Genomic DNA, 10,873 nt, shown 5'->3' with positions numbered 1-10,873 from the left:
GGATGAACAGGCCAATATCCATAGAAATTTTTTTTTTAAAAATTAAAATATTAAACTGACTAACTAAAATGATTTTGCTTCATGAGTGATCCCTGTCCTGTCTATACGACACATGACACCTCACGCAGTCACCTTCCCATAGGACGCTCCGCAACAATCCGGGATGGATGATAAAGCAAGTGGTGGTGGGACACACCAGCACTGCGGCGCCAATGCTTCTTTTGTAGTGGCCACACGTAGATTGCACGCAACAAGCGCGTGGACATGCTTCTCGTTTCGTGGTATTCCTATTCCCATTAGACATATATCCCAGAAAACAAAAAACCATATTAACCGACGGTTGCAATCTTGCAGCTCTATGCTTCGACGGGATCAAACAAATGCCGTACTCGAATTGGTGGGAAAGGGGAGAGAAAGAGAGAGAACTGAGAATGCCCTATCATCCGTCTCCTTCACCATGACCCCTCCTCCTTGCCTTTTCTTCAACCAATAACCCTTCCTCCTTTTCACCTGACCTAACCCTAGATTTTGTAACTATTATTCATCAAAAAAAAAAAAGGGCTAACTTTTTATCATACGGGAGATTTTCTGCCCCCAGATCTCTGAAGAAATTCTTCGTTTTTTCCCTTGCCCTTTTTATTAAATTTAATTTTTTTAAATATTCTTCTCCTTAGCTGTTCTTCGCTCGTATCGGATTCATGGATTCCAGTTGTGGGTTCGGAGAATATTTGATGTCGCATACTTCTCTTATTTAGAATTAGGTGCCCTTGTTAGCTTAGGGTTTCCATTTTTCGCTTTTTGAATGGAACCCCGTGTTGGCAATAAGTTTCGGCTCGGCCGCAAGATCGGCAGCGGTTCCTTTGGCGAGATCTATCTGGGTTTGTTTCCTTTTATCTCTTTTCATTTTCTCCTGCTGCTTATATTATTTTGGGCGATATGCTGATTGGGTATTTGTTTTTTCTGGGTTTTATGCAGGTACTAATATTCAAACTAACGAAGAGGTCGCAATTAAGCTTGTAAGTGTTACTGACGAGGTTTTATATGTTATACTTCCGTTCTGAAATTGTTTTTCTGTGAAGGTAATCGCAGTACAAGGGTTTTGTATTTCCTTTTTCTGTGAAGTTATTTGCGGCAGATGGTTTTGTTTGAGGTCTATTTCTGTTTATCATTTATCTGTGATTTGTTTGAAAGTTCAGTTTTGAGTTGCATTCATACCTCACAGTCTTAATTTGGAAGTGCTCAAAGATTGCTTTTTGCTACTCTTTCTTGATCCCAACGTCTTCGCTGAGCCGGGTTCCTTCTTGCGAAGTCTTGAGAGTGTGATAGGGAGCGATCGTTGAAAAGGGGTGTTACAAGAGACATGGGAGCATTTAGAAACCGGCCGTTACCTTTAGTATACACTTGACTGTTTTTAAGGAGTCTTGATTTGTAACTCAGGGCTGTTTGCAATCAAGTTCAAAGTCTTCTGTAGAATTTTTCTTTTTAGGGGACTGTACTTTAGTTCATTCTTTCAAATTTATCGCTTATTAAGGACATTATTTTGAACGATTTATGCTTGTTGTCACATTTTAATTTTTAACTTGGTTTCAAAAAGTTGCTTCTGGTGTTTTGAATCATGTCGACCCATTTCTGATCATAGTTGAGCATTGCTCCTAATGGTTTGGTGAAAACAAATTTTAATAAATGAGGGATGAAGGGAAGCTGTGTGGTATAGGAATCAGACTATTGGCGAGCTTTGTTGCTTATAAAATCTATTCTCGTATTCTCAAGTATAGTAAAATGTACTAAACTCATTACTTGGGGATTAGGTTTTTCTGCCGTATTTCTGATTTAAACAATGATATCTTCAATATGCTTGAGAATTGTAATCTTCCTCTAAGTGACAATATTTTCTAGCTAAGAGCAAAATCAAGTTGGTCATTGGTTGTTAGATGGATTCTAATTGTCTGGTAATTTTTTATGCAATGATTATCTGGAGGTAATTTACTTTAGATAATAAGATATTTGAAAATAATTACTCTTCCACTCTAGTGTGGAAACCTTATTTAAGTGCAAGGTCAAACTTTTTAGATGCTCTTGTTGTCTATCCATTATTCACTTTTGGTTGGAGATCGTCCTTAAATAGAGTGGCTGTTTAAACTTATGATTATTAGTGAATTTCTTTTTCTAGGAACAAAGACTGCTGTATGGGACATATTATGAGCGGGCATCTATGTTAGTCTTTGAATGAGAGTCATCTTTCATGATTGCAATTTTGGCTTTGTGCATATGACTCTTGATCTCTGTAGCTTATTGGTTAGGGAAACGTCTTAATTTCTGGTTGCATTTTACTTTAAGCAGCCATCATGATGTTTCTTGTATCTTCTGGCGCACTACAGTTGATGTGTTCCTTTTATTTATTTTCGTTCCCTTTTGACTAGGAAAATGTCAAGACAAAGCATCCTCAGTTGTTGTATGAGTCCAAGCTGTACAGAATTCTCCAGGGAGGAAGTATGGTCTCTTTTATTATCTTTTTGCTTTTATATTTCCATTATCATACACTTCTCTGTGAGAACCCCCCCCCCCCCCAACAAACATATCGTTGTAAAATTTATGCCAGCTAATATCTGATTTTGTCTTTGCAGCTGGAATTCCAAATGTTAGATGGTTCGGAGTGGAGGGGGATTACAATGTGCTGGTGATAGATCTGCTTGGACCCAGTCTTGAAGATCTATTTAACTTCTGCAGTAGGAAGTTATCACTGAAGACAGTTCTCATGCTTGCTGATCAAATGGTAGGCCCTGTTGACCTTGTAATTTAGAGATATATATTTTATATATATATATATATATAACTTGAATTAACTTAATATAAGTGTTTCTGATTTTGACATCATTTTCCAGATCAATCGAGTTGAGTTTGTTCATTCCAAATCATTTCTACATCGGGACATCAAACCAGATAATTTTCTTATGGGCTTAGGAAGGCGTGCAAACCAGGTGGCTAATTTTACTTTCACATGGTCTGTTATCCTTTGGCATATTGTTTATTATAAAAGTGGTTAATGACTTTTATCTGCTTGTAGGTTTATATTATTGACTTTGGTTTGGCCAAGAAATATAGAGATAGTTCAACTCATCAACACATTCCTTACAGGTATGAAGATTTGTTATGTGTATAAAATGTGGCTTCATTGCTGTTGTTTGGGCTCAGCATGAAAATGAAATTTATGTCATAATCTTGAATGCCAGAAAATTTTATGAAATGCTATACTTTCGTGACATTGTAGTAATGCTTTTTTAGAATGTAATAACGAATGAGTTTGCTAAATCAGCATGTGGAAATATTACAGAGGCTGAATCGTCCACTTCCAAGATTACATTTGCAAAAAATCCTGCATTATCAGCCCATTTGAATCACTACAAACATTTTCTTGGAGTAATAAGCTAAATAAACAATAAATCATGCCCTCTTTGTGTAATATATACTTTAGCTTGAATTTTTTGTTGGTCCTATGCTAAGTTTTAAGTGCTACTTCACTTGTACTGTGTTTATCATGCTGAATTTTGCTCGGGGGTGCTAAGGATGGTGCCACAAGGGACCCAACTTGACATTACAGTTCTAATTGATTTGTTAGTCCATTGATACAGATTACTGCTCCAATCGTTCTTCTTTGATTCATGCTAGCTAGGGACATTTCAGTTAATTGAAGTATTTTGTTCATATGCATGGTATTTATTGAAACTGTTTTTCCTTCTCATAAGTGAAATGATGTCGACTCGCTTTCACTTATAGCTTTATGTGCACAGTAGTAGCACAGCATGCACCATGTTGGAATGTCACGTTACCTACACGATCAATACATTGTAACACACTGGAAACCCAAACCTTTGCAGGATATGGAAATCAATTTTTTTTTTTTAAAAAAAATAAAAATTGAAAAATAATTCATAAATTGAGTTATTAGTTAGTCGGTCATGAGACTTATAGTTTAGTTTTGTGAGATTTATAGTTAAATTTCTGTTTATCCTCGTTTAATTTATTATTTTGAATTTTTTAAATTAATATGCACTTAATGTGATATCTATTTCAAGCCATTGTTCATTGTATTTCTAAACTGTAAGATTTGATTTGGTTTTTGATTCAGAAGTTAGGCGTTTCAACGCACAATTTGAATCAATTACTGTCTAGGAGTCTTAATTATCTTTTTATTGTCTTCTTATTATTTTTCTTTCGAGTTTTATTTATAGAAGGGAGCTGTCACGTGAGATTTCCACATGATTACAGACCTCCACTTCCATCTTATTCCCCCTTCTTCTCCTGAATTTCTAACAATAATTTAGCCGTTTCCCCTGATAATTTATTACATAAAAGAATCACAGGATTTATGATCTATTTGATCATTACAACTGCAGGGAAAATAAGAATTTGACAGGAACTGCTAGATACGCTAGCATGAACACTCATCTTGGCATTGGTATGTGTCATTTTATATTTCATCACCCCCGTTTTGTGATAAGTTGTGGTGTCCTCTGTTAGATATGTGATGTTTGTTCTTTTGCAATGATCAATTCACAGAGCAAAGTCGAAGAGATGATTTAGAGTCTCTTGGTTATGTCCTCATGTACTTTCTGAGAGGAAGGTGATTATAGCCGTCTGCCCTCCTTTATTTTTTTTCCAGTGCTGTGTTGAAAATTTGTGCTAAATTTGTATTTTCTCTGTAGTCTTCCTTGGCAGGGGCTTAAAGCTGGCACCAAGAAGCAGAAGTATGAGAAAATCAGTGAAAAGAAGGTTTCTACCTCAATCGAGGTAAATTTTACAGCTAGCCTCCTTTGCATGGTATGGGTTAGGTTTCCTGGGTTATGCTGAGACTATTTTCTTTATTCCAGGCACTGTGCCGAGGTTATCCAACAGAATTTGCATCTTATTTCCACTACTGCCGATCATTAAGGTTTGATGATAAGCCAGATTATGCTTACCTGAAAAGAATATTTCGTGACCTCTTTATTCGTGAAGGTTTGAACTTATGTTCTTTTAGAATTCACTTCTTTAGTCTGCAATTTTATGTTGACCACGTGTTTACTTGCAGACGAACTTTTCATTTCCATTTTTGAAGGACTTTGTTAGCATACTTTCTTGATTGTGTTTTGTGGCAACCTTGTTAGGCTTTCAGTTTGACTATGTTTTTGACTGGACTATCTTGAAGTATCAGCAATCACAGCTGGCTACTCCTCCTGCACGGGGCCTTGTAACTGTCTTTCTCTTCTTTTTGTTTCTCCCATGATCCTTTTTGTCATGGTCAATGTTTAGAAGCCTGAGATGGTTGTTTTTCAGGGCCCAAGTGCTGGAACTAGTTCTGGAATGCCTCCTGTTGTGGCTAGTGCCGATAGGCAGACAGGTAATATTTCTGAAGTTATTTTATAGATAGGTCAAATATCTTATCTATATCTCTTTGTTATATACAAACTTGGTTTGCTTTATTCGCAATTGTGTTTTTTGGTATGTGTTTGGTTTTCCTGGATACTTTACTGCTTAATCACTACCCCTGACACTATCAAATTGTTCCTTCTGTGTGTGTGTTGCTCTCCAATCATTTCTTGTTATTTGAAGAGTATGGTCTTATTTACCTTTGGTGTTGCCGATTCTTTGTTTCAGCTGAACACTGGTATAGGTTTTATGCTGATAGCTTGGCTTGTCTTTCTCTCCTATTTTATCCTTTTTTAAATTTCTCAAAATTTAAGTGGTAGCTAGTTTGCTTTTGAGCTCTGATTTGTGCTTGCTTGTCTGTCTTCCTGATAGGAGGGGATGAAGGGCGAACTCCTGGTCTTGTTTCAATGGATTCTGTGAGGCGAAGAATGTCAGGTCCCATATTAAATTCTGTAAGTTTCTCGAAGCAGAAAAATCCATCCGCCAATAATCCTCTTATGTTTAATGATCCTGCAGTTGGATGTTTGGATTTCAGAGAACATGGGTTTCATTGAGAAATCTGGTCACTGTTCTTCTGTAACTCATCGACTGATAAATATGAATGATGATTTCACTATAGAAACAAACTTTTATATTCCAACTTAACAGCCACGATCTGTGTCCCGCAGTCTCCAAGTAACAATATTTTGGGCCAGTCAAGTGGGTCATCTCGGCGAGTTGCTGGCCGTGATGCATTTGTTGGCGGGGAGTCAGATCCGCGTACTCGCGCTACTGAAGCTAGCCCTGGAGCTGCTCACAGAATTACTAGTGGTCACAGAAGTTCACCATTGATAGCTTCAGATGCAAAGAGAATATCTTCTGGAAGAAATGCTTCTCATGTCAAGAATTATGAATCAGCTGTCAGAGGCATCGAAAGCTTGCAATTAGAGAATGATGAGAGGGCCCATTATTAAATTGTCACCTTTTCATCTTGTAAATTTATGAGTTGACTGGCACTTCTCTAGTTGTTGATGCTGCTTTAACTGAGCTGAGGCAAGTTTGGTCTAAACTTGGAAATCTGGGTTTGGATTGTGAATACACCTAAAGCTGAGAAGCTGATGAACGAATTTGAGCTAAGATTTATGCTTGCTGTGAAGCTGAGCCTAATTGGCTCTTCTGGCGGGAACTCCTGAATGTTATGGCCTGTTATCCTGTGAGTTGTTGATTTACCTGGTGTGTCTTGGAACGCATAGTTCAAAATTACTGAACCAGTGATAATGTAATTAGCCATGCTACTGATGTTATTGATAGTACTTAAATTGCCACCACGATGCAAGTTTTGTGGAGATTATTATGGGAGAGTTTCATCTGTTCGTGGGTTATTTTACACCTGAAGTTCTGTTATGATTGATTCAAATTTTCCCTTTCTTTAATCAATAGATCTGCAAGACCTTTTTTACCCCCGAGCTGAATCATCTTTAAATCCGATGACTGTCTTCTGTTACAGGTCTATTCTCACTCCTCTTTTATTGCTTTCAGAAGAAATTTGAACTGCTTAGCCAGTCTAGTTTGATTTTATTTGAAAGTTGGGCTTGATTTCTTGGAAATTTAGGGTAATTGTTCATTAATATCCATGTAATTTTATGTGTAAATTTTGACTGGGAAGTGTCTGTTATATATTTCTGATTGATGAGCCATGTCATATAAATATCATTTACAGATTGAATTTTTCCGTAAAATCTCTCATTTCTTATCTTTTCCTGAGTGTCCTATGTTAAGCTTTTATTATTCCCCATTTATTATTCCCCAACAGCAGCAATCATCAATGCGTGATAATCCTTATCTTGTTTCATGTTTTCCTTTTCCATGTGTTCATAATGTTTGCAAGATTGCACTGCAAAATGGACAAGGGAATTTCAAGGTCTCTATTAAAAAACGCATGCATATAATTTTTTTTCTTCATGTTGCCTTGGAGTTAACCAGTTAAAGTAATTATGTCCATCTAAAATGACCGTTGGCTTTATAGTAAACATTACATATTCATGCTATTTTTGTTCTTAATATGCAAGTTAGTTTGACACTTAATTTAATTTTAAATATAAGATTTCAATTTACTTTGTTTTTCTATATTTGTCTATTTTTTCTTACGGTAGTTATTGTAGTAGTTGCATATGTTAAATTTTTCATTAAACAATGGTTTTAGCTAATAAATATACTTAGTAAGAGTATTTTAAAAAAAGTAATGTCTATTTATTATAAATAATTAATTGAAATAATTTTTTAATTTACTTAAATTAATTAGAGGTAGTATGTTGATGGGATAAAGTCAACTTATTTAAGATTGAAGATTGGTATCCTTATTGTAATTTTATCTTCTGACGTTAGATCTTTGTATCTAATAGTTATAGGGAAAATTATCAAGAGGTGTCAATAGAAAAATTTAATTACCAAAAAATTTTAATAACAAGTGATTAGTATGAATCTGTTATTATTTTTTATTTTGAAACTTGTCATTATTTATTTTTTACTTGTCAATAGATTTTAAGGTAATTAAATTTTTTTTCTTTCTGAAATCTGATTGTAATTCTCTCATAGTATAAGTTCTAAACGGTAATGCAATGACAATTTTGAAAGATGTTAATCAAGGCACTGGCTACTGAGCACTACATAAAGTCGCTTTATAATTCAATCTATTTATAATATCAGGTTATTAGTACTCATCCGCAAGTTATGAAAGTACTTTGTTATCTTTCTTTCCTCGTTGACTCTTCTTGTCACCATGAATCCTACTTTCTGCTGAAATTATGCCTCAAGAATGGATAACTTGTACACGGTATGCAATCGGTACGGATCTCTTCTTCCTTTTCCATTCCAGAAAGGTTTGGAGTGTAATCCCTTTCATAAACATCTGTCCAATAGTCTGTGGGCCCCTCCAACATAGAATAACTGTCGAGCAAGGAACTGTGTATTATTTAAATAATAAGTGGCACATCTCCACCAACATGTCAAAAGATGTGAAGGACAATGTGGTGTCCTCCAAGTGATGAGCTGTTATGATGGGATATTCAATCTGAGGACCATTATTTTTTATATGTACTTTATCTAGGTAGTCGTCTGAAGAATGAGATTCACATTTGTTTCCTTCTATTATCTTTTTAGTCACTCATTTGACAAAATTCATCTGAACTCTTCTCCTTTGCTTCATTATAAACATTACTCAGGAACCTAAAATAGTTTTAAACGAAGAAATAGTGGTGTGAAAATACTGCAACAAAAGCCTGGACAGTAGTCACCCTCTGATGCACAATGCCAAATTGTGATCCCCACATTGAAGTTTCATTCCCTTCTTCAAAGTAATCAACTAGAGGCTTTGCTCAAATTGCAATTGCAAATCAGAAGATTTCGTCTAAATGCGTTTGAACAGTAACTTGGATTGCTTAATCTGCGTAGATTTCAGAACACTTTTTTGCACAAGGCTCCTAACCATATCCGAAAGTATTACATCTCAGAACAACGGGTATAGTATCCCTTGTCTTTCTCCCCAGGCCAGAACAATATTATGCAGATGTACACAAAAGTGAAGATGTCATAGTGCACTGCACATTCATATAATCATATTGACACTGTAGTATGTTAAACAAAATAACATCAAGTGAGGTTCAATAGTTCCAGAAATTGCAGAGAAATGAATCCAGCTCAGACAAATTTGTGGAACCCACTACAAGAGTGATGATGCAACTGGATTTCTTTCTGTTTCCATAGGCAATTTTTGAAACCACAGAAGCCCCTTCCTGAGCTTAAGCTCATCGGTTTTTGAGAAATATGTCATGAAAACAAAGTTGCATTTATTTGAGTTTAGATACATAGCAAAGGAAATTTAAAAGAACAAGGAAAAAAAAAAAAGAAACGTGTCTTCTTTCCATGGACCATGATCGGCCAAGAAGACTACACTCTACAGGATCCGGAACCAACTCTTCGATCACAATTTCTCTACTGCATCCCATGAGCTCTACCAGCAAACGAGAAAGGGCAGTCATTTGTTTCTGAATCAAAGTTCAAACCCTTCACCAAGATGATTCCTAAAAACTTGCTACAGTCCATAGACAACTCTGGCGTACTTGTCCTTGAGCCACTTGAAACTTTTCCTCAGAGAGCCTTTCAATTTACCTTCAGCAGCATATACCTTGTAACTAGCAACCCTCTTCTTCCTCTGCAACTCAGGATCAGCAAAACTCCAGCTCTTAGGAAGAACTGTTTGTGGACCTACCTTTCTTGAACTTGTAATTCACACCGTTTCCCATTTGGCTTTGAGTTGAATTTGCAGCAGAGGAAGCATATGAAGCACTGTAACACCTAAGATCTCGCATGTCACGGACCCCAGCTGAAGATGATGCTGTTCCAGAGCAAGAATAGGGCTCAATCTGATTCTGTATCCTCGCATTGCCGTAAGACTTGGATCTGAAATCTTCCATTTTCCAAGGTTTGACCCTTTTCCGACGAGAGTCTGAAGCAGCGGCTTCTGCTTCGGAACAAACAAAATAATGGCATTTTTCGCCCAGAAATTCATTCTTAATCCCATTGCCAGCGACTCCTATGCTACGACCAAGGTGGCGCTGACTACGATGAAAAATTCACACAACATATCAGAAAAAATATAATTGTAATCGAAAAAATTCAGAGTAGGAGCACGACTATATAGTCCTTTAATAGGGTTGAATATAATAAAATACATAATCAAAAGAATATAAGAAAAGTACATAAATAGCTTCTACTATTATGTTTGGCTTAATTTTGTCACTTATAAAATTGTAGCACTATCAAAGTAATTCATGTAGCTCCACTAAGATCTCGCACATTAGAGCATTTTTGGATTGCATTTCAAAAGTACTTTCAGAAAAAGATACAAATTCCTAATTCTCATTAAAGTTGTGTTGACTCCCGTGCTAAATGTGCAAAGCTAAACGCAAATGTGATATCCAAAACATGTCAATAAATCATTGGCAAGGATTTCTAGCAAAATTAGAAGGCAATTCCGAAAGGTAAAACATTTTAAAACGAGAGCTTTAAGATAGCAAATTTTCAACAGAATCTGAAGTATTGATCAAAGTTCTAGAAGTACTGAATATGTTTAATTTTATTTTAATAAATGAATAAAATATAGTAAAACACAACCTGGGAATATCATTTTCAAGTAATTGAAGTGCAATAAATTAAAGTTTAAATTTCATCAGACTCAGAATCAGAGGGACAAGATTACAGAGTCAAAATTTAGAGATTGGATTATAATTATTTTTTTTTTTGTGAATGAATTACAATGACGTTAAAACCCTAGGAAACGAATCTGGCTGTAATCCGTTCATGAAAAGAAATAACCTAATTGTAATTCAATATCTAAATTTTGATTTCGTGTAATTTTGTGTCCTGTGGTTCTGAGTCTGATAAAGGCCCTGTTTGGATAACACATAAACCATGGTTTTGAGACCCAAAC

The 10,873-nt window shown here is 35.8% G+C and overlaps 1 protein-coding gene and 1 pseudogene across 1 annotated transcript; one reads left to right on the top strand and one right to left on the bottom strand.

Annotated features, from left to right (window-relative positions):
• Positions 1-399: 399 nt before the first annotated feature.
• On the top strand, positions 400-6,851 carry LOC114711391 (casein kinase 1-like protein 12). The gene is made up of 14 exons (XM_028895782.1): positions 400-878; positions 976-1,016; positions 2,421-2,490; positions 2,625-2,773; positions 2,883-2,978; positions 3,065-3,135; positions 4,395-4,456; positions 4,558-4,621; positions 4,704-4,788; positions 4,869-4,995; positions 5,145-5,227; positions 5,314-5,377; positions 5,779-5,858; positions 6,075-6,851. The coding sequence occupies exons 1-14, from the start codon at positions 803-805 to the stop codon at positions 6,357-6,359; spliced, it is 1,353 nt and encodes a 450-aa protein (XP_028751615.1). The 5' UTR covers positions 400-802; the 3' UTR covers positions 6,360-6,851.
• A 2,582-nt stretch (positions 6,852-9,433) lies between these two features.
• On the bottom strand, positions 9,434-9,899 carry LOC114711302 (uncharacterized; annotated as a pseudogene).
• Between the last annotated feature and the right edge of the window lie 974 nt (positions 9,900-10,873).

The sequence above is a fragment of the Neltuma alba genome, unplaced genomic scaffold, assembly GCF_004799145.2.
Source record: "Neltuma alba isolate B1F8T4 unplaced genomic scaffold, ASM479914v2 tig00011289_pilon, whole genome shotgun sequence".
Lineage (NCBI taxonomy): Eukaryota > Viridiplantae > Streptophyta > Magnoliopsida > Fabales > Fabaceae > Neltuma > Neltuma alba.
The sequence above is the reverse complement of the archived record's forward strand: the minus strand, read 5'-3'. Positions and strand labels throughout refer to the sequence as shown.